The 22,871-nt window shown below is 46.8% G+C and overlaps 1 protein-coding gene across 7 annotated transcripts in view; it reads right to left on the reverse strand.

Annotated features, from left to right (window-relative positions):
* Positions 1-22,871, reverse strand: part of Rnf32 (ring finger protein 32) — a 30,519-nt gene that overhangs the window by 2,668 nt on the left and 4,980 nt on the right. For 6 of the 7 annotated variants that reach the window (XM_047560873.1, XM_047560871.1, XM_047560872.1 and 3 more), the window contains 4 exons: positions 18,593-18,735; positions 15,422-15,454; positions 14,792-14,916; positions 14,492-14,600 (listed from right to left, as the gene is read on the reverse strand). In XM_047560873.1, coding sequence (XP_047416829.1) covers positions 14,492-14,600; positions 14,792-14,916; positions 15,422-15,454; positions 18,593-18,735 — 410 coding nt within the window. Of the gene's footprint in view, positions 1-1,670; positions 2,082-14,491; positions 14,601-14,791; positions 14,917-15,421; positions 15,455-18,592; positions 18,736-22,871 lie in introns of all 7 variants that reach the window. The other variant, XR_007109788.1, reaches the window with a different exon arrangement.

A 22,871-nucleotide genomic window follows, 5' to 3' on the forward strand; every position in this document is an offset into this window, starting at 1 on the left:
TTGACCCTTGTGTACATACATGCCCTTCTCTCAGGATGCCATCCGGGCTCTGTCTGAGGATACAGGCTGATGCTGTTAGTATCGTGCTTACAGAGCTGTACAGGTTTTAAGTGGCTTGCCCTAGAGCATCTCCCATAAATCCCTTTTCCAGGAACACACATCAGAAGAAATGCCTGGGCAGATTAGTGATTCTGTGATTACAGAGGCTCGGAGTCTAAACGCCAGTCCTCAGAGGGGCTGGGGAGGGTGAGTAGTTTCCTGGCCTTCAGTTAAGATTCTCAGAGTAGGAGGAAAAGCATTGGGGGTGAGGAAATCGTGAGGAGAAGAGACTGCAGAGTCCCAGGTGGGGATGGGCAGTGAGTGGCGTGTGTTCAGGGCTTGGGGGGAATGGACTGAATTTGATTTTATTTTCTCTTATCATCTCAAAGTGGTACATAATGCACTTGTTTAAAAACCCTTTTGGCATGATAAAAGCAATGGTAAAATTATTTTGAGGTGCCCTAGACTCCTATCCAAAAGGAGTGTAGCCCAGCCACACACACAGTCTAGTAATCCCCTTAAAAAAGCTAAAGGATGAAATCAATTTTAACTTTTTTTCCATCAGCACATCCAAAACAGATGTTGACATTTGCCAGCTGAATGCGCTACAGGTGGGCACCCTGCATGCCTGTCACCCACTGGGTAGTGTGCACCACACCTCTTGATGGGACTGCCTCGAAACCCAGGGGTGGTCCGTGGCTGCCTATAGCAGGCCCCTGATGTCACAGGGAGTGTAGTTTCGAGGATGGGTTGCTAAAGAGGGGCCCTCGAGGTCACTTGAGGGAGCCTGTTGGGCCACACTAGTGGCTTCTTTCGAAGGAAGGTGACGCCTAACACAGGTGGCAGGAGGGCCATGCCTCTAGAGGGTGTGGCTGTGAGGACAGTCGGGCTTCCTGTCCCACTCTCCCTTCCACAGCACAGAGCCGTCTGGCGTCTTGCCGCACTGGGCGCAGGGGATGTTCCTTCAGATGGAAATGGCCAGCACACAGGTCTCTGTGGATGCAGGGAGCGGGCCCAGAGTGCCCGGACTGGCTGCTGGCAGAGCACCTGCCGCACCTGCCTCACCTGCCTCACCGCGGGTGAGACCTGGGCCTAGCTGCACGCTCTGTTCTGTCTGCACGCTTCCTAACAGGTTCCTGGCAGACCGTAAACTCTGTCCATCCTGTCCTCTCTTCTTGTCCTGCCATTGGTTGGTGTCTGCTCTTCAATTAAAATTTTCTGTACCCATTTTTTCTCTACCACCTTGAAGATTATGTCTGACTCTTTTCTTTTAGCTGTCACCCTAGAATTGCACACTTAAATTATTAGGGTATATCAGAATCTATGTTCTCTGAAACAGTTCAGGATCTCAGGGCACTTGAACTTGATTCCCTCTCCCAACTTATTTCTCTCCTTTAATTTGTGGGCACCACTGTTAGTATCTGGCAGAGTCGACAACCATAAGAGCTCCCTATTTTCCACCCCTAGGCCTCAGCCTTCTCATCCAGGCCATTCTCTATGGAATGTATCCTTCAGTACTTCCTTTAAGGAAGGCATTTGGAGGGAAGCCATTGTCTGTGTGTAATTGCTTTCCTTTTGCCTCTGATCTTGCACGTGGGTCTCATTTGGTAAATACACAATTCTGTACTCACTATTTCGTCTTTTCCAAGATATGGAAGAGGCTGTGCTCAGTCTCCTGGCCTCTGCTGCTGCTCTTCCCTGACTGCTTCCAGGATCACGTGGCTGTGTGCTGCAGCTTCGCCAGGCAGGTCTTTTTCTTAATCATGGTGGGGTTCTTGGGCCTCTCACTGTTGTGGTTTCTCTCTGCAGCTCTCTGTCCCCATTTCCCTTCTCAGCGTGGTGGCTGGCCAGGCCAACACATCCTCTCAGCACGTGATTTCCTTGTGGCCACTTCCCTGGAAACGATGGCCCAGGAGGAACAGGAGAGCCAGCACAGTCCAGAGTGACCGTTCCTCGCAGGCCTCACTCAGCAGTGACCGAGGGTGAGTGTGTCAGGAAATGAGACTAAAACGGAGTCGGTTTTGCTTAGCATTTCAGCTGCTCTGGTAAGAATGAGATGCACAGGTATTACAAGGTAGGAAATTCAAATTTTGTAATTTTGGCAATTCCACATTTGAATTATGCTCATGTTTGTACTTGAACTGGCATTGTGCAGTTTAAAGATAACCGGTAAAATCATGCTAAGTTAAAACTTTTCCTTAGAACATTAAATATTAAGCAAATGAAAAAGAGCACAACGATGTAAGAGGCACGGGGAGAAGGGAAGTTTCATGTCTCTGCATGCTCTGTGACCGCTGTCTGCCTTTCATTCTCAGGGTGCTGAGTGGTGGCTTTTCTTCCAGCCCCCACCTAGGCACCAGCCCCGCTGCTTGCTCTCCTGGCTCTGTCCCTCTCCCTCCGCACACAGACCTGCCAGGCCCTCCCTTGCAGGGCTGCTGCTCAGCATCAGGGAGATGGTGCTGGGGGTGCAGAGGCTCTGCTTCTTGTACACCTGGTCCTTTCTCTCGGAGACCAGGGTCCTCACCTGGCTTCCAAGACAAGCATCTGTCTGTTCTCAGCACTGCTGGTCTCCTGACTGAACCCATCACCTTCTCTGTTCTTCCCCTGCCGTTGCTCTGAGCCTCCCATGGTGTGGAATCCTCTTCCCCCTTCCAGGGTGGGCCATCTGCTGCCAATGGACAGTCATTTTTCAGTCCCCTGGGAATCACACACGGCAAGCCCCAGGCAGCCCCAACCCAGCCCCTCGGCCTGCGCCCCCTTCTCCATCTCTCCATGGAGTACCAAACAGGTTGCTTGGCCCAGGTCCCAGTTGTTAACCTGTGGACCTTTTTTTCCTCAGATCCCACGTCCGATGAATGAGAAATCCTTAGTCTGTCCTTGAATACTTCCCAAAAGTGGGTGCTGCCTAGGTGGCTCCCCCAGCAACCGTGGGGTCACATCACGGTCGTCAGCAGGGTAGTCCTCACTGATCAGCTTCCAGGCTCACCAGGGAAGCACTGGCCCTCCTGCTCTGGTCCTGGGAGGCGGCCCTCTCCTGGACTTCCTTCTGGGAGCAGGAGTGGGTCCCTGCGTGTTCCGTCTCACTCCTCTTACTTGAAACTCCACTCTCTGCCTTACTCTTGACTTCCGGCCTGCCTGAAGTCTCGGGCATTCACTGTCTTCTGCCATCTCCAGTGTTCCCAACACCTTCTCGCCTTGGTGAGGCGGGCACCCCTGCAGCAGAGCACAGCTCTCGCTGAGCAGGCTGAATGTGCGCCTGCGGCTGTACCAAGCAGCCAGTCCTGGCTGGCTCCTCGCTGAGAGTGCAGTTTTGCCAAGTGCAAAACTCCAAGGGTCAGCTCGGGAGGGCAGTTTAGATGGACTTTTCATGGTCACAGTTACATTTACATTCCAGTGCCATTTAGCCTCCCTCCCAGAATAACTACTGTCACACTTAACTACATATACCTCCTTGCTTATATTGAGAGCATTTTTACATGAGAAAAGACTTCCCTCTATACGTGGCAGTGGTCGAAAGCTATTCTTTTATCCAGTCACAGGCACTGCATGATGAATGACCTCAGAGGCGCTGGTTTTCAGAGCAGCTGGGCTGCGCCAGCCCAGGGGCCTGTGGCCACACACTTGCTGCTCCAGTGGAGAAGGCCCCAGGTGGCAGGAGGGCTGCTGCTGGACGGGGGCTTGCATTCTGAGGGCCTGGGGAAGTGAGGCAGGACAGTGACAGCAGTGGCCCTGGCCCGGCGGTACCAGCATTGCCCTGGCCATCACCACTCTGGGCTGCCGTCACCTCCCTGTGCGTGTGACGCTCCACTCAGCTCCTTGACCGAGCTCTTGGATGCCCATCCAGCCTCGGGCCATGCACGTGAATGCTGTGGGAGTCCTACGCAGGCACCCGTGCTCCAGCCAGAAGTGCGTTTTCTCTCCTAGCCCCCAGTACACTCTGGCCCCTTCACCTGCTGGCTGGTGTTCTCTTATCTTCTCAAACTCACGCTTCAGATTCAGGGTAGCCCCTGGGTCCCTGTGGGAGGCCCTTAGCATTCAGTAAAATGTTTGACTTTACATTTGCAATGGATTAAAAATGGGGACAAATATATGCCCCCTAAGGATATATCTGAAAGGAGTACAGGAGAATTCCTTCTTGCAGGAGGAGAAAGGAGTGATGCTGGTCTTGGATGGTCTGTGTCCGAATTTTGGTTTTAAATTTAGCTTATTAACAGAAACACTGGTGCTTTCGTATGCATTTATGACGTATTCCTGAAAGTGGCCTGATATACTGTTCTTGTAGTCCCAAGTATCTGAGAGCTAGCAGGGGTGATGTTTTGGGGTCTGGGGTGCAGCTCAGTGGCAGGTGTGCTTATCAGCATGCGCAAGGCTCTGGGTTCCAAAAAAGTACCTTTAAACATCAATGTATATTGATTGACCACTATTATAGTCACTTCCAGGCAACTTTCCAAACGTGGCTACTGCTAAACACTTCTAAGATGTCAAATGCTTATGTGTTCATGGCTCTTTATTTCCTTACTTTTCATGTGGTGCGATGACCTAGTAATTGAAAGGGAAAGAACTGTTCAAGTGGGGCGGGACCAACAACTGAGTTTTAAACTAATGGTTAACATTATGAATTCCACACAGATAAGATACACAAAATGTTCAATTTTAAAAAGAATATGTTTTTCTTTTTAAGTCTCCTATTTCAGACACTTGATAAATTAAGTAACCAAGAGTTGGGGGCCATTGATATGTAAAGCAATTACTGGTCATTTACAAATAACATACTAGCTAAACATTAAAAAAAAATTAGTAACAGAAGTATCCAGGTGAACTCTGTCCGCCCAGGAGGCTGTCTTGAGTGATCCATCTTGATGTCAGCAAATTGCTTACTAATGTGTTGACTTATGACCACCCTCAAAAGCAAAACGAAAAGCCTGGAATTTACAGCGTATCAGTGAATCAGGTGATAAGCTTTTACTGGTTTAATATCCTTCCAGTCTTACTGGTTGGAGCCACTTCAAGTTAGCAACAGAATGTTTGCCATCTCTATGTGATAAAGGAAGTCAAAGGACTGAACAAACTTCAAGACCATTATGCTGTTTGGTGAGATGGAAATGAAAAGGCCAGAGGAGTCCCAGGCTGGAGGGAGTGGGAGCCCGTGGCCCCGAGGTCCAGCGCAGCATCTGACGGATCGCTGACCTCGCTTCTAAACAATGGTCCAGGCTGTAGCTGGGGCTGAGATAACACCATGCATTCGAGAAGTTTTAACTGCGGCAATAAAAGACCATGCCTCAATTACATGACATATGCTAGCAGAATTTCCAGATAAGGATCAGAAGCATTCAAGCACCAGCCACTGAGCTCTGGGCAACCCTGGGCCTTCTGTACACACTGCTGGAGGGACTTAGCATAACAGCTCCAGTGGCCTTTCCAGCCCTCTTTGATCTGAGTTCCCAAGATTTGCCTAAGTGTGCCAGGATGAGCATGTTGCCCCAGGCAGCTCCAGCACCCTCTCTGACAAAGGCCTCTCTGAGTCTTGGTTCTCTGACACTCAATCGAGGGTACAAAACTCAGCACAGACTTGGCCGTATGTGCACCTGTTTTGTAAAGCCACATCACTTTGCTGTGGCTCAGTTTTGTTAGGAATGTGCCAATGGTACTTTCAAGCATATTTATGGGAAGAGAAAGTCTCAGTGTTTGTATTCTTACTTGTAGAAAGACGAACACTACGTTTTATTCATTAACACAAAAGACATATGAAAACCACAGAAGAGATCATTAACTCTCCTGGGAACAGAGTAAAAATGCAAGACTACACATCTTTTACAAGTAAAGTAAATTAATCATAAAACTAGAATGGCCTGCGCTAATATAATCTAGAGTGTTAACAATATACCCCTCCTAGCATATGAAACAAGTACACTTACTCTTGCTAATGTTGCATTAAAACCATCAAATGGAGTATGATCCTCTTTCCTATTTACTGGACTTCTTTTTCCCTTAGCATGATCTATCTTTGATACAAACCAGTGGTGCCTAAGTATGGCAAAGAAATGTCAACTCACATGCAGTTAAGAAAGGTTCAAGTCAACGACGTGAAGTTTTGGTGAAGCCAGGTGGGCGGTGTGTGCCGGGCAGGGCCTTTCCACCTGCCTGGTGTTAAAGAGTCTGACTTTACTAGATGACCCGGAAAGTATGTGGTGTTTCCTTTTTATACAACTCCTGTCTGGTAAGATTTAAAGTTGGTAATGACTTTGTTGAAGCCCAAGATTTCTGTCACTGTTCTACGGACTTCAACGTCTGAAAGCCACTGAGATGCAGGAGTGACAAGAGCTGTTCTGGGAAAGGAGGCTCAGCTGCCATTTCTTTATTTTACTGACAGTGGATCCAACATTTATCTATCTGTAACTTTCAAATGTGCCACATGATTTCTTCTAGTAATTTGCAATTTCATTTTTTTAAACTGAAAATGAAACAAATTTGCCTCAATTTAACTTTCACCAGTGGTGAGAATGGAGACTAGCTTAGAAATGTGGCTGCTAGTTTCTCATGCCACTCAGACTCAAGAACTACTGTCACTGCACATGTGACTCAGAACTGAACACACCCCATTTGGCAAAAAGTCCTGTTTCTAAAATGCGAACACCCGACCTTCAGCAGCTCTCCAATCTGCAGTTCCACACAGTGAAGCTGTGGGAGGGCAGGGCGAGGAGCCTGGAAGGCAGCTGGGCTTCCCGCCCTGAGAATCACATGGCCCTTCCTGGCAGGAGCTCCTGTTTAGAGCCTGTCTTTTGCCCAGAGGAGCCTTGACAGAGCACTGTCCGTGTTGGCTTTGGAATTCATTGACTTTTAGTGGATGCCATCTCTAGGACACCTACAGACAGCAACCCTGACTCGTCTAAAGCTGGACTTCATATTTTCATACACATTTCTGGTTCTGAAAAGAACTTTCAGAAATAAAAAGTCAGAATGATTAACATAAGAACCCAAGACTAGAAATGAACACCTTAATCTGAATACCTTAATCTGTGACTTGTAGATCTTAAAGCCTTGCTTTACTTTTAACCTCATATTAAGCAAGGTATTTTTTTATAGGTCTTTAAAGGAGAATAAGTTTTAAAGGAAGCAAAGTCTCAGGCCAAACTCTTTTCACTGAAACACGTTTGTTTCTTGATGAAAATAAGAAAATCCTGTCTCTATCATTACAAAAGACATGTGTAACTGTTCCCTAAGGTGGTGTACCCTGGCGCTTGCCTGGGTGACGAGAGCCACTCCAGTAGCACGGGGCCTGGGCAGGCTGCGTCTGGAGCGTTTGTTATAGGGCTGCTTGTAAGCTTCTGACAACTGTGAAATACTTATTCGACTGCATGCCTACAAAATTTTCAAACTCGTAAGTCCCAGGTGTTCAACGAATTCAATAGAATCAATAACAAATATGCCATAAGTGGCATATTTGTTGCTCAATATAAGTTTTGATGGGTTTCCAAATCTGGGATGATGGGACAAAATGAGTTTAAAAAGCACAAGAAAACAGTTGCAATCCCTCAACATTGATATACAAAGAAATATTCTACTTTCACTAAAAATCACTTTTATTATTTTGCTAAAAATAAAGACGAGCATTTTGCTTTGTCAATGATCAGTTGCAGGCCATTTCTTGGTACCAGCCTTCTGGAAGCAGGGGCACTGCCGCACAGGGCCCCTGAACACCTCCTCTGCTGCGAGGACACTGGCTGCTGACACCCCTGCCTAACAAAGGCAGCATCCAGGAAGCGGTCTTTGGCTCCAGACATTGCATGTATCCATTTAGAACTATTTAAGTGCTAATCCACGCGGTGCTCTCCTGGGGAGGTGGTGGGGTGAGGCTGCATTTCCCCACTTACGTGACTACAGTTCTCCATTTACATGGCTCCCAATGTCTTTCTCTGCACTCTGAAATACCCCTTACTACGGACTGAGAATCCCAGAACGCCTGTATGCTGGTACATGCAACTTTGTACTGCTTATTAATTTTCTATTATTCCCTAAGAATCTTTCTTAGTTGCCAAATATACATATGTATATATGTACATTTAGATATCTAGCAAGGCTCATTAATCTTCCTTCTAAAAAATGTTTACTTCTTTGTACTCGACTAGGTAAACTTTAGAATTAACCTATAGAATTCCAAGTGCATGGTCAAGGCTACTCTTTGGGGAGTTAGAAAGGACACTGAATTTATATTATCTGGAGAAAATGGACATTTTATTTACATCCACCATTTTATGCAGGTCTTTTATGTCATCAGAAAAACGTTTTTCTTAGAGTGGGGCACTTCCTCATTCAGTTTGTTCTTGGGTGTCAACTAAGAGGAAGGGGATCATTTCTCATTGTGTTTTATTTCTGATCATTGCTGTTTTATGAGAAATGATTACTGTATATTTATCTTGAATTTGAACTTCTTTTAGTAGTTCAAATTTCTGATAATTTTTCAAGGGCTTTTGTACCTTCCATGACACGCGACATTACAAATGTAATGTGTGTTGACACGTGAACACAGCCGGGCACAAGCACACATGCACTGCCCATGTTTCCTGTGTCCCCTTCAGCAAAGGCTGGCCAGGGCTGACAGGGGCAAGCCAGTTTTGCCTCTCCAGGGCTTCACTATCAAAACAGCACGTCTTCAGTTTCAAATACGGACTTTGTGACAAGGAAATTCCATCTGGCTCTGTGGTGACTGCCATTATTAGGAATAGCTGTTAAATTTGATGTCTTATCAATAAAAATTAGGATGCTTATAATTTTTCTGTCATTTATATTTTAAATTTCCATGTTTGTTATTTTTATAGGAAATAATTTCAATTACATTTCCAGCTTTAGTGACATAAGGCTGTATAAAATAGTTTCCTAATTTTAGAATGATTATTGGGCACCCTCTTTTTCTGTATGTCTGCATTCTGCTTCATGAAACAGGTTTGTAGTATTTTTAAACTCTGATGACATATTTGTCTTAAAGTATTCCCTCAAACACCAGCTATTGCTTGTACCCTCCAGTTTTGCTTTTTCCTAACAACTATTTATAGTTTCTACTTCCTATATCTAAGAAAAAATTCAGTGTTGTTTTCCAGATTTCTGATTTGAATGACTGGTTCATTATTTTTAATCTTTCTCGCTCAGTAATGATTATATTTGACACTACTAATTTTCCTCTAAGAATAGCTTAGATATTCACCAAACAATACTGGTGTTCTTGTCATGAACATCAGAATAGGAGGTACTTTAGAGTCTAAATTTCCAAATACATTTTAAACATTCATTTATTCTATTTTGATTTTCATGTGATTCCATTTTTGTCATGGGCTTGACTTGTGATAAGCTTGCCTTCACATAGAGCATTTTTGTTTCATTTTGTTTTAAGTGTGTCTCTTACAATTCATGCAATCCAAGAGTTTGTTATTAAATAGGGAAATTTGTCTCAGTCATATTTGTTATTACTGAGTTTTAATCCTGTTATCTTACCTTTTCTATTATCTTCTTGTTGCCTTTTTCCCTTTTCCTGACTTTTTCCAGAATAAATTTTTTAACATATTAAAACAATCTTTAATATAGAAAGACACAAAGCTGAAAAAGCAGAGAATACAAATTTTCCCTACAGATAATTTTTGTTGAAGGAAATAAAATTTAAATTATGCATACGTTAGAAAGTTCACACACAAAGGCTGAAACAAAAAGTAATTCTCTTCCTGCCCTCATCTTCCCATTTTTCTTTACAGAAAACTACTTTAGGACTGTTACTATATTTTGTCCCAAAGATTCCTCAGATTCACTTGTTTCTCATATATGTTTTAAAAATATCCTATCAAACATTTTCTACTTTGCTTTTCCACTTATCTGTCTTGGAAATCTTTCTTTATCTGCACATCTACCTTGGGCTCTGCTCCTGCTGTGCAGTGGTCACCCAGGCGTTCCTCAGTGGCGGGTTCTCTGGTGGTTCACGCTTTTCCTCCTTAGGAAGATGGCTGTAAGGGCCTATGTTGGCAGACGCTGGGAGCGCCACATGAGCTACGCTTCTACAGAAGGGCTCTGGGGGCGTCAAGCAGATGCCTGTGTCTCAGTTCCACTAACGGCTCATCAGAAAGTCCGTTGCCCGCTTTGCCTCTGCACTGGAGAATCATCACGGCGCTTTCTAATTCTTACAGTCTTGGGTGAAATGGGTTCTTCCTTCTTGTTTTAACTGGGGGAAGGCTGGACCTCCTTTGATATCGGTTGTCATGTGTTTGCATTCCTTCTTCTGTTTGTCGTAGCATATGAAGGAAATGTGCCTAATATGTTGCAAATAACATTTCCCTTTTTTTAAAATTTTTTTCTCCCTATATAGAAGTTTTTGCAGTTTTATGTAGTTATCAATCAGTTCCTTTATGGCTTGTGCATATGTGTGTGTTTTAAAAACACAGTCAAAAAAATCCTTTCTATCTCAGATCATAAATTTATTTTGTAGTGCTTTCCTCCATTCATACTGTTTCCGTTTTTTGTTTTGGTACCAGGGAGGCTTAACCACTATGCCACATCCCCAGCCCTTTTTATTTTGAGACAGGGTCTTGCTAAGTTGCTTAAAGCCTTGCTAAGTTGCTGAAGCTGGCCTCACACTTGCGATCCTCCTACCTCAGCCTCCTGAGCTGCTGAGTCCATTTTTCTGTTTAACTATTTGTTCTAAAAAAATTTCCTTCTTCAGCCATTTTGTTCTAACTCTGGCTTTCTAGGGGCTGTCTATTGCCCACCTACGCTGGGAAGGGTAATTTATTTTTCTAATTCCACAGATTCAGATGTTAATCTTGCTTGGAAACACCCTCATGGACACACCCAGAGATAATGTGTAACCAGATAATCTGAGCAGCCCTTAGCCCAGGCAAGTGAACACCTGGGTAACAGGACATTCAATAAGGAAGTTCAGTAATCTCCTAGATTCCATGAACAGGCTGAACTTCAAAACTGTAGATTGTTTCCTCGTGTTCCTATAGCTCAGAGAAGGAGTTCTACCAAGTCTTAAAGGTAGGAAGAATCCCCCTGCGAGTCCTGGGTGACCACGTGGACTTCAGAGCCATGAGTGTGCCCACAGGCAGCTGGAGCAGTGGCCACTTCTCCATGCACTCAGCCCTCACCTGTTAAGGTGAGGTGGGGGCCAGTGAGCAGGAAGGAGGTGCGAGGAACTGCAGAGAGGTTAGAAAGCCAGCGCTGAGGGCTGGCCACCCTCGGAGTCCAGAATTGTCCAAGAGTCTAGAGCACACGCTCCCAGGACACCTGTGTGTCACAAGCTCTGAGCAGGACCTCAGGGAGCTCCAAATTCACACAGCCCTATCCTGTCCTCCCTCCGCCTGACAAGGGGCAAGGCCCCTGCAGAAGCTAAGCAAGCTACGGTGGTGCAGCGTGCACTGCTTCCTGCCTGAGAGCACTGTTCAGCCCCGGGTGACTCCCAGCACTTAACGCAACGGTCGGCACGTGGTGCGGGAGCCCGGCCATCTCCTGTGCAGGGTGCGTGTGCCCTGACGGTGGAGGACACATTCCTGCTGAGTTGAGTGCCCTCCAGGGGCTGTCACGCCCTTGCTCTGGAGCACTCCAGAACGTTTCCTAACTTCTCTCCCCTACCCACCCTGCACCTGTGCACACACAACTGAAGCTGTGCTTATTGGTTTCTTGTTAGCTATTAAAATTTTATAGGATCCTCTTCGGAAGCCCCCAAATAGCCATCATGTCTGTGACACGGCAGCTCGTGTGACCTGCACGTGTTCTTTTCCTGTCTCTTGGATGGTCCGGTCCCTGCAATCTGTGTCCTGTGGAGGCCTGAGCTGCAGGAGGGCCTGGAGTGGCATGGGAAGCCAGCACCTTCCAACAGCGGCAGGTGCGGTGGAGCCACAGCGAGGACGCGCCCTAGGACGTGGATGGGCGCTCGGGGAAGGTGCCCCTGCGGGGGGGCCATGCAGGGGCGTGGGAGGGTGGCAGGCACAGGAGGTGCCCTGGGGGCGGCTGGGGACGTGGGCTGGCACAGAGCTCCCAATGAGGTCCTCACAGTTGTGCAGTGAAGCTGTGGCTGGATTCACAACATGGACGGAGGGGGAGAGGGGATCTAGGGGCTCCCAGGTGAGGCCCTGTCTTGGAGGGTGGGGAGGCCAGCAGCGAGGCCAGCAGCGAGGCCAGCGCCCCACCGCTCACCTGCTAGCTGGATTCCTTTTCCTTATCTTTCTTAGAGAAACTGAAACTTCGTTTACTTAGCTGGGAGGATTTATTTGCAGGGGCTGAAAGCCCTAAGGAATGACTACTGCATTAATTCTTGGCATGTAAAGAAACAGCCAGTGTTCTTTCACTGAAAAGCATTTTGAGACTCAGAGCAGACCATCCAGGGGGCCTCAGACACCACTGTGCTCCCATATTCTGGGTTGTGAAGATAACCCTGATCAGCATCTGGGTCTCACATATTATAGAGAAAAAAAAAAAAAAAAAAAAAAAGAGTGAGTTAAGCTACATGTCACAAAATCACAGATAATCAATAGGGTATCCAAGACCTTCAATCCAAGTCGCATGACTCTTAGTAGGTAGACAAAGCAGTCTACATATTCCAAAGTCTTTGTGATGTGTGCACATGAAAAAATGTATATTTAAGGTAAAATGGCTATCGGATCTGAAAGTAAAGTGTTATAATGACGCCCTCTGACACATGAGCCAACATGTCATTACATATAAACATTGCTCAGAGCTGCTGGGCAGGGTGGCGTGCGCCTGGAGTGCCAGCTACAGGGGAGGCCGCAGCAGGAGTCTTGCCAGTTCCCGGCAACAGTGAGACCCATCGCAAACAAGTGAACAGAAACCAAATGCTAAGAGAAGCCCCAAAGCGAGGCTGACTGTTGGGCCGTTGCTATAAGGCGGCATGAGAAGGTAAGAAGAATGAGGAGCACCACGGAGGACGGCCATCCCCTGCGGGGAGCACTCTGCACGGCACGTCTCCACCTGCAGCGTGGCTCTCCCACCGAAGGCCGCAGCCTGGACCGCACAGCCCCGGGGCCTGTTCCCATCAGCAAGCTGCAGGTGTGCTGGCACTGGGACCAGGGCAGAGACCTGGAGAGAAGGTCGGCACGCTGCTCTCTTCTCAGCAGAAGAGAAGCAGAGGCCACACGTGTTCTTTTTGCTCAGTTACTTATAGGGACTTCTAGCCAATTTCTGCAAATGGGGATGTTTGAGAAAGAATCGGCAGCGTGGGAAAGCTTCGTGCCACTGAGAGCACACAGGAAGGGGAGGCTCTTTCATCAGAAGGTGGCCCCTTCCCCAAATATCCCTGGCTCCCAGTTCAGTGTGAGGCTTCAGTCTTCCTTACTCCCCTCAGCAGGGGCCTTCCCACCTGCCACAGCCTGGGACCTAGGCCATGCGGGGACAGCACAGCCGCATCACAGTAAGCCAGCAGGATTTACTGTTGCCCTCGCTTATAACTTCACTGCTTGAAACAAATACTTAAATGACCAGGAAAGGTACTAGAAAAAGATCATCCTGTGTTCAAGTCAAACTTAGTTCAGTGCTTTCAGGACGTCTATGGTTCTGCGATGACTGGAAGAGGCCCCTCACCCACGTATGCAAAAGGGTCCCTGAGGCTGCACTTGAAGGTACAAGGGCACCGTGCTTTCCTCCAAGGACACGGAGTCAGATGAAACCTGGGAGCAGGCTGTGATGAGCACTGTGCTCATGCCCCAGACCGCGGGGGCCCCAGGGGATGGGCCTGCTCCGGACAGGGAGCACTGCTCTCCACCTCTCCTTACTCCAGGCCGAGTGCGAATGAGTTCAGCGAGATCCACGAAATGTGGAACTGACGCTGTGGCACTGAGTCTCATCTTAGCCAGTGGCAGCCAAGGGAGTTCACATGAAGACTGGCCTGAACATCACGTTCTTCTCTGCAGGGTGACGGTCCCAGTGCCGCTATGAGCTAGGCCTCTGTGAATGCTGTCTAGTTCTTAGACCAACACGCGAGGACATGGCCTGCAGTGGCTGTGACCTGCCTGTAACCACCAGGCTGAAGAAGGCAGGACTGAGGCTGACCCTGAGTCTCAGGGGCACCGTCCACTCTGCCACACCTTACAAATCATTGAAAGTTGTTAAATAAGCCCCCAGCAGTGTTGAGGTAAAGTGGCTCAAAGCTGGTGTGGCACTGCAGTCCTCTTCTGCAATCTGGGGGTCCCCCAGCCCCAGGAGCTCTCAGCAGGGTCACCCAGCTCTGGCCTCTGCTTTACTCACAGTTACGAGGACGTGAAAACTCAGGCTGGTTTCCAAGTGGCAAACAAAAGCTGCTGGTACTCTAACCTGCTACCATTTGATAAATTGAGGTTGGACAGCCACTGAGGAGAGTGGAATTTACAAGAGTCCTAAAGTTTTCCTGCCCCTGTTGGCCCTACGGACCAGGCGCGATCGCACGCACAGAGACATCTGAGAACTGGTGACCCGTGCCTACCTTTTCTTCGAAGAACCTTCTCCTTAACCTGGGCTCTGTGGGGGGCACTGCTCTCCTCAGGCTTCTGAACCACTTTCTGACAACGTACCCTCTCCAACAGGCTTGGATCCTACAACATGCAGATTTGCAAGCTGTTACCCTGCAGTGACGTTAACAAATATTTCAGGGCTTCTGTGAGTCCTGTGCCGGGGAAGGCCCTGGGGAGACCATGATGGCTGTGACCAGGGGGAGGTGATGCCCGGCTGGGGCCCCAGACACCCGCCTCACCCGCCAGGGTGCTGCCCACTGCAGAGCGCTCACCTGGTAGCACACTTGGCTTTGAACAGACGAGCCCCGTCATGGATCACTCGGGTTTGATACTGGTTCTTTCTACAGAGAGGACATGTTTTTTTATTCGTGAACCTTTCAAAAGCCTGAAGGCATGCCTGAAAAAAATTTCATTTAAAATTTTATAAGTAATTACTTAGAAACAACATTTTTACTTCTAATATAATTATAGTGTTCTTTTCTCTCATAATTATGAGACTTAGTCCAATTTAGACTATGAAGTGAAGGAGTTTCATCAGATGTTAACACCTTCTTCATGAAACCTGTTCCAAAAATGATTTTTTGCAAGAATATACATGCAGAGACATCAAAAAACTTCTGAAAACCCACGGGGTCAGGCCAGCCGCTGTGTACAAGACAGCATGGAGACCATGGCAGGAGTGAAGCTGTCACTCACCCTGATGTGCATTACTGCAACAGTCTGTCACACAAACACCGGGTTCTTTGTCACATAAAATCCATGATTTTTAACACAGGATGAACTGCACTGTAGCCTACAGTCATGCTTCTGGCTACCAAAGGAGATTGTGAATACAACAGGGCTTTCTGGGGAAACTGAACTGAGTAAGCCGCTGAGCGGTGCTACGCGGGCGGGCCACTCACCCTGTGGAACACGTGGGAGCAGGAGAGCAGCACCTGTGGTGGGAGACAAGGAAGGGTCAGCACGGCCTGGTCCCAGAGGAGCGGCGGGCGCGGCAGCCGCCTGCACTGCACAGCGATGCTGAGGCTTCCGTCCCAGGACCACGGGAAGACAGCCACCGGCACCCGAGGCAGCACACAGCTCCCGCATGCCATGGGCTGCGGAGCGCGACTCGGACAGCGCAGCCATGGTGGCACAGGCGCACTTCCAGGCAGACGCGGACGGGATGGGCGGACGTCCATGGGGTGAGGGAGCAGAGGAGGGCCAAGCAATATCTGTTTTGTTTTGTTTTTATTTTGATGTATTTATTTTATTTTATTTTTATTGTAAACAAATGGGATACATGTTTTTTCTGTTTGAACATGGAGTAACAGCATACCATTTTCGTAATCATACATTTACATAGGGTAATGATGTTTGATTCATTATTTTTTCCTCCCCCCCACCCCTCTTTTCCCTCTATCAGTCCCTCTTTCCTCCATTCTTGCCTCCCTCCCACCCCCCATTATGTGTCATCATCCGCTTATCAGTGAGATCATTCGTCTTTTGGATTTTTGAGATTGGCTTATCTCACTTAGCATGATGTTCTCCAATTTCATCCATTTGCCTGCAAATGCCATAATTTTATTATTATTTATAGCTGAGTAATATTCCATTGTATATATATATATACCACAGTTTCTTTATCCATTCATCAATTGAAGGACATCTAGGTTGGTTCCACAGACTGGCTATTGTGAATTGAGCAGCTATGAACATTGATGTGGCTGTATCTCTGTAGTATGCTGATTTTAAGTCCTTTGGGTATAGGCCGAGGAGTGGGATAGCTGGGTCAAATGGTGGGTCCATTCCAAGTTTCCTAAGGAATCTCCACACTGCTTCCCAGAGTGGTTGCACTAATTTGCAGTCCCACCAGCAATGTATGAGTGTACCTTTTTCCCCACATCCTCTCCAACACCTATTGTTGCTTGTATTCTTGATAATCACCATTCTAATTGGGGTGAGATGGAATCTTAGTGTAGTTTCGATTTGCATTTCTCTTATTACTAAAGATGGTGAACATTTTTTCATACATTTGTTGATTCAAGCAATATCTTTTTAGGGCTTTGTTCAACTGAACTATACTCCTGATTTCTTTTAATCATAGATTTATTGGAATATAATTCTGAAAGACTATATAAGCAAGGAATCATGGAGATAAAGGAGTCACTTTTTCTTTTTTAAATGCAGGGAATAGGTGCTTATGAGACAATTTTACCTTTCTGTGACCCACATTCCCCATATTCTGGGACAAAAGATAGGAGCTGAGCTCCAATAAAGAAAAGCAAAAGAGCCCTGCAGGCATGCTGAGCTCAGGTCCCTCCAGAACCTGCCTCAACATGGGCACAAGGTCCCCAGGCTCTGGGAGGGCCAAGTCTCAGGCCAGGCCTGAGTGGGACGGCTCTGTTTCCAGAGCCCCGTCCTACTTACCCTCGCTCACGCCATACTTCTTAAATGTGAACAAAGGAAGAAACACGGGAATAAACAGAATTCACAAAGTCCTAAAACCTTTCCTTGATGTTTACTGTCAATAATAAGTCTAAATTGGATAAACATCTGTTTAAAATAATCTGTGGACTCAATTTTCCATTCTTGGTAGAAAAATCAAGGTATCTTATCAACAGATGATTGATTGACACTGAAAAACACTCTACTTCTATATACTTAAATATACTTCTAAATGTAAATGTCCGCAAATATTCTTTATTGGCAAACATTTGCTGATATAAAAAATAATTGATAGCCATTATACTAGAGTGCCCTAGAAGTCAGGACTGGATTCTAGTTGGACTTGACCATGTTTCCCAGGTGCCCTGTGGAACACCTGGATTATTTTCTCATCTGTTAAGTGGGCACATGCCTACCTCACAGCTATGAGATTGACTGAAGCCCCTCTGAAATCATGAAATGTTGGGGAAACGCTATTGTTTTTAACTGAGGAAAACTCTAACGTGGAAATAATAACTAGCTATACAAAATAACGAAAATAATAGAATTTAGTGAGAAACAAAAAAGGCAGAATGGAAGAAATATTGGGCAGGATGCACCCCTGACACCCTTTAAGATATTTAACTGAGTTTTCAATCTTCTTATGAGCAATCAGGCTAAATGTTCACAGGATAATTAAGAAGGGTGCTGAGGCCAGGAAGATTCCCTGTGGGTTTATTACTCTCTTGCCACACTAAATTATAAATCATCCTACCTGGCAGTCTGTTGTTCTAAAATCTTGCCTAAAATGCTCAACTTACATGTATGAGATTAGGTCCTGATAGAGAACTGGAATATAATAAGCATGTTTCAAATAACCTGCAAATTCAAATTAGTAAAGAACAAAAGTCTAATGATTGTGAATTTACTTGTTGATAATTAATCTTTTTTAAACAAATTAAGCCTGGAGTCTATATGCCAGGGCGGTCGGGAAAGCAGGGCATTCCTCAGGTTGGGATCCGCACCCAGCCATGACCAGAGCTGCTGGGCTCGGAGGCCTGTCCTGGGGGAAGGTGATGCTGCCCGCAGCGGACAGTCCTGCGTAGGGCAGCGGTCAGTGCCACGGACACACTGAGAACACAAGTCTGACCCCCAGAGGTGACAGGTCAGCAGGTGACATGTCATTTAGAAACCCAGGGGAATGTCACAGCTCACGCTACTACAGGTCTGAGTCAAGATAAAAGGAACTACTTTTCTTAAGGATTCGCCCACAAATTCTCTGAAGACAAACAACAGGTTTTTTCCCCTCCTCTTCCGTGACTCAGTTCACAAAGTAACTTCAAACTCCCTTTCTGCTTGTCCCCCTGCCCTGGGACTCATGCACTTCCCTGCACCCCACCCACCGCCTCAGCTCGCGCAATGGACGAGCCCTGTTGTGTGCCCTCTTGTCCTGGAGACTTGCTGTCATTCAGTAAATCAACAAACTGCTTACTGAGGGTACTGCTCTTCTCACACACACCTTTGACTAGCTACACAGGAAACAGATCTGAGGGTCAGAGAGTGTGGAACTGGAAAGAGCAGGCCTGGCCTGGCATCGCAGGCCCACCCAGCTCAGCTCCGTGGCAACGCAGCCCTCCGCCCAACCCGCTCCTCTTCTGGCTACGCACCTGGGGGTGAAGCTCGAATTCCTCTCTGCAGATGGGGCATGGCTGCATGGAGTCCCCGTGCAGAGTGGACCTCTGTTTCACACTCTCCCATTCGTCTGAGGACAGTGGCAAGGGGGGAGGTGCAATGAGGCCCAGCTTCTGTGCTGCAGGGGAGACAGCGAAAAATGTGCGTGATGCACAAGAGGTGTACTCACTCCTAAGTGTAAGGAGATCATCTGCAAAGATTAAAGTAATGCTTTCATAGCTCAGGCTTCACTGAACAGCAGATAACACTGTTTTCCTATAGAGGCATAGAACTTAGTGGTTAAAAATTCCTTAGATTTTCTTTTTTGATTATTTTATTGGTGTATTGTACTTATTCCTAATGGTGGGTTCACTGTTACGTATTCCTACATGCACACAATGCAATGATGTAATCTGGCCAGCATCACCCCACTATTTCATCTTTCTCTCCCTCCTCCCTGTCCCTGGTCCCTTTCCTCCACTCTACTGATCTTCCTCCAGTTTTCAGGAGCTCCCCACCCCACCTTTCTTTTCCTTTTTTCTATCTTCCACATGAGAGGAAACAAATGCTCCTTGACCTTCTGAGTTTGCCTTATTTTGCTTAACATACTCGTCTCTCGTTCCATCCATTTTCCTGCAAATGACATAATTTCATTCTTCCTTACGGCAGAATAAAACTCCATTGTGTACATCCGCCACATTTCCTTCACCCATTCATCTGTTTCTGGACACCCTGGCTGTTTCCTAGTTTGGCTATTGTGAATTGTACTGCTCAGAACATGGATGTGCATATACCACTGTGGTACCTTACATTTTCAGTAATCATTTATGTTTTATTTACAAAGAATCCCCCCTATCTTTAGTGTTCACAATAATTCTCCAAGGCAAGCAGGACATTTAATTTTATAGGGGAGAAACTGAAGAATACTAATTTTTCAAGATTCTCCTCCTTGTTTCCTGCCTGATTTAACCTCGGCATCAGCACCTCCTTCCTCCACTTTGTCTTGCCTTGGCCACCAGCGACCTTTATGAAGTGCGCAGCGGTCGCGCGCCTGCCCCGACTCATCCCCGCCCCGTGAGCTCACTGTGAGCCACTCCTCGCCCAGCACTGCCTGCGCCCCCGCACGCGTCCGTCCACCAGGCATGGGCGCAGGTGCCTGTAGGAAAACTGTGGAAGAGCACAGCACACCTGGGCAACTCCACCCCACTCCAGGTCACGATGTGTGACAAGTGAGCTCCAAAGCATCGACCCACAAGGGGATCTGCAGAGACAGAGCGAATGGGACGCCCACACACGAGCAGGAGGCCGGGTAGGAGGAGGCCGTGAGGGAGGACCCCTCCAGTGCAGCCGGGAGCTACTGTGACCGGAAACCTCACAGTAGGAACGTGCCATCCAGTAAAGGCTGGAGGCCACGGGAAGGCAACCTCACAGAGAAGAAGGTCAGAGGCACAGCAGAAGACAGGCAGGTGAAGGGACCAGTCCAGGTGTTCTGACACCCAAATCATGTTCCAGGAAGAAAGCAGTCAAAACGGAGCGCACAGGTTCTACAAGAAAGAACCCAAAATGGAGACTTGCAGAGTGAGTGGACAGGGAAGGACCTGAATGGACCCCCAGCTGCAGCTGGACTAGAGCTTCTTCCTGTCTTGCTTACAGAACCAGTTATGCTGGGGTGGACCAGGATCACCCAGGGGAGGCCCGTGGCCACCTAAGCTTGCCACAGCAACCTGGTCATCCTGTGCCCACTTGTAGACTACCAAAGCTCAGCAGCCCACTTCAGCCAAGTGTCCCTGGCCTTTCCAGCCTGCCACCTGCCAGCTAGGACCCAGCCCTGAAACAACCTCTATGTCCTTTGAGGTCACTGCCAGCACCCCAAGACAGCAGAGCAGGGAAAAGGCTGTCCTGGCAAACATGGCCACACACGTTCTCAAGACTCGCTCCTCTCAGTTGTGCTACACCTGTAGCTACACGCATGCGATTTGACTGCTGCTCCCGACCCCACCACAAAAAGGGACAAGAGAGGCTCAAGCCAGAAGACTTTGCAAGTGAGCCATCCAGAGCTTTCAAGGAACATATCCTTATTTTATGTTATTTTAGAGTACTGAAAAAGAGGAAAAGCTGCCCAGCTTATTTATGAAGCTAATGTGACCTCCACTATCTCATGAGACAAGGGCAGTGCCTGGACACGTGTGGTCCAGTGTGTGGACGTCCTGAACAAGCGTTAGGCGCAGAACCCATCACAGATTGAAAGCACCACCATCAGGCGCCACTCGACTTTCACATGGTTTGCAAGGAGATGCAACATGCGTCTACCGGTGTGATCCCACAGGAGGAAACTCGAGCAAGATCATCGCAACAGTTTCAAGAAAAAAGCATTTAATAAAGGGCATCTATTTATGACTTTAAAAAACTCTAGAAACTTTTTAGAGGGAGATTCCATATTTAAAGGCTAACCAGAAAAACAAAACAGAATAAACATCATATAAATGGAGAAGTTATAAGTGTTAGACACAAGAACAAGAGAGAAATGCCACGAATTACTACTTATATTTAACATAGTTCAGAAGATCCTGGCCAGAGCAAAAGAGGTGAAGGGAAAAAAAGAGGGGCAGAAAAATGGAGGGGAAGAGACAGTAATTGTCCCTGCAGACCAACGCTTGCTCAGCAAACCTCAGGGTCAGGGTTAAAATGACATGACATGAGAGTCACCATATTTGTGGAACTCTACAAAAGAGTTACTTCCCCCACTCCTCAAATCAACACGTTAAAATATCCAGCAGGACTGAATAAGACAGTTTAGGGGGAAACTATGAAAAGGGTCTTTTCTCACCAGCTAATAACACGTGTTGCAAAAGTATATTAATTAAAACAGAAAGATAGTGACATAGAAACAAAATCCACAAAAGACTCCGCAAATCCTTGTTCCAACCAATTTCCAATGAAGAGGATACGCTAGGGTGGGAGTGAGATGGAAATGTGCCAGATAAAACTCTAAAGGTCAATGAAGGAAACGCAGGAATCGCTGCAGTCTCACAATGGGGTGGACTCTTCAGTCTCCCAAAACAGAACAAGGTGAAAAATCAATGGACTCAATAGCAACTGGTCTGAAATAGCAGATAAAAGTAGAAGGAGGAGATAGACAGATGATGGATCAGTGGCTGAATCACAAGAGGTTCACCTGTAGAACACACAGAGAAGTCAGAATGAAAAGACAGAAAGCCCAGGGGAGCATGAGGTGTGGTACTGGCTAAGAGCATGCAGTTCAAACTCATTTTACCCCACGTGCAAAATAGTGTTTTACTCATTTACTCTCTCACAATTTTATTTTCCAAATTGGGAAGTACTTCCTGATGTCCAATATAAATCTTTCCTGATGGAATTTTTAAGATTGACTATGCGGAAGCTAGCTGACCATCTGGGTAAGCTATACATGCACAGGAGCTAGCCACTGAGTCTCTGTGTAACGTCATTCCAAGCCTCAGCACGCTGCTGAACCGCGCCATGCTCTCCAAGACACCAGGATGACTAGTGTTGCTAGCAGACATGCAAAGTACCCTCTGGGCACGGCTCTGCCTTATGAAACTCCAGCCCATAGCTCCAGGCCACAGGCCGGCACAAACCCTGGGGTCCATTCACCTTGCACCAGGATACAACAGCCCCAACCAAGCCTATTTTCCATGCCCATCATCATTTCAAAAAATCTTTTTTGACTTTTCAGTTTAAAATCATTTCAGATTTCTGAAAGGCTGAAAGAATTCTCATGTGTCCTCAACCCCAAGTTAACACGTCATATAACCCTAGCACAATGACTGAAACCAGGACATCAATGTTGATATGATCTGTCAATTACAGCAGTCCCCCTCATCTGCAATTTCACTTTTTGAGGTTTCAGTTAGTCATAGTCAACCATGCCTGAAAATGTTAAATGGAAAATCCTGGAAATAAAGTTTCAACTTGCATGCCATTTAGAGAAGCATGGTCAAACCTCACTGTCTCAAGTCACATCCTACCTGAAGTGAACAACCCCTGTGTTCACAGTATCCACGCTGTATACACTACTCACCCTTAGTCACTCAGCAGCTGTCTCGGTTATCAGATCAGCTCTTGCGGTATTGCAGTGCTTGTGTTAGTAATAGTTCCAGAATGCAAGAACTGTGATGCTGGCAATTCAAGTACACCAAAGAGAAGCTGTAAAGCGCTTCCTTTAAGTGAAAAGGTGAAAATTCTTGACAACACGAAAACAAAACTATATAATGAGGTTGCTAAGATCTATGGTAA

This window comes from Sciurus carolinensis, chromosome 8 (assembly GCF_902686445.1).
Source record: "Sciurus carolinensis chromosome 8, mSciCar1.2, whole genome shotgun sequence".
Lineage (NCBI taxonomy): Eukaryota > Metazoa > Chordata > Mammalia > Rodentia > Sciuridae > Sciurus > Sciurus carolinensis.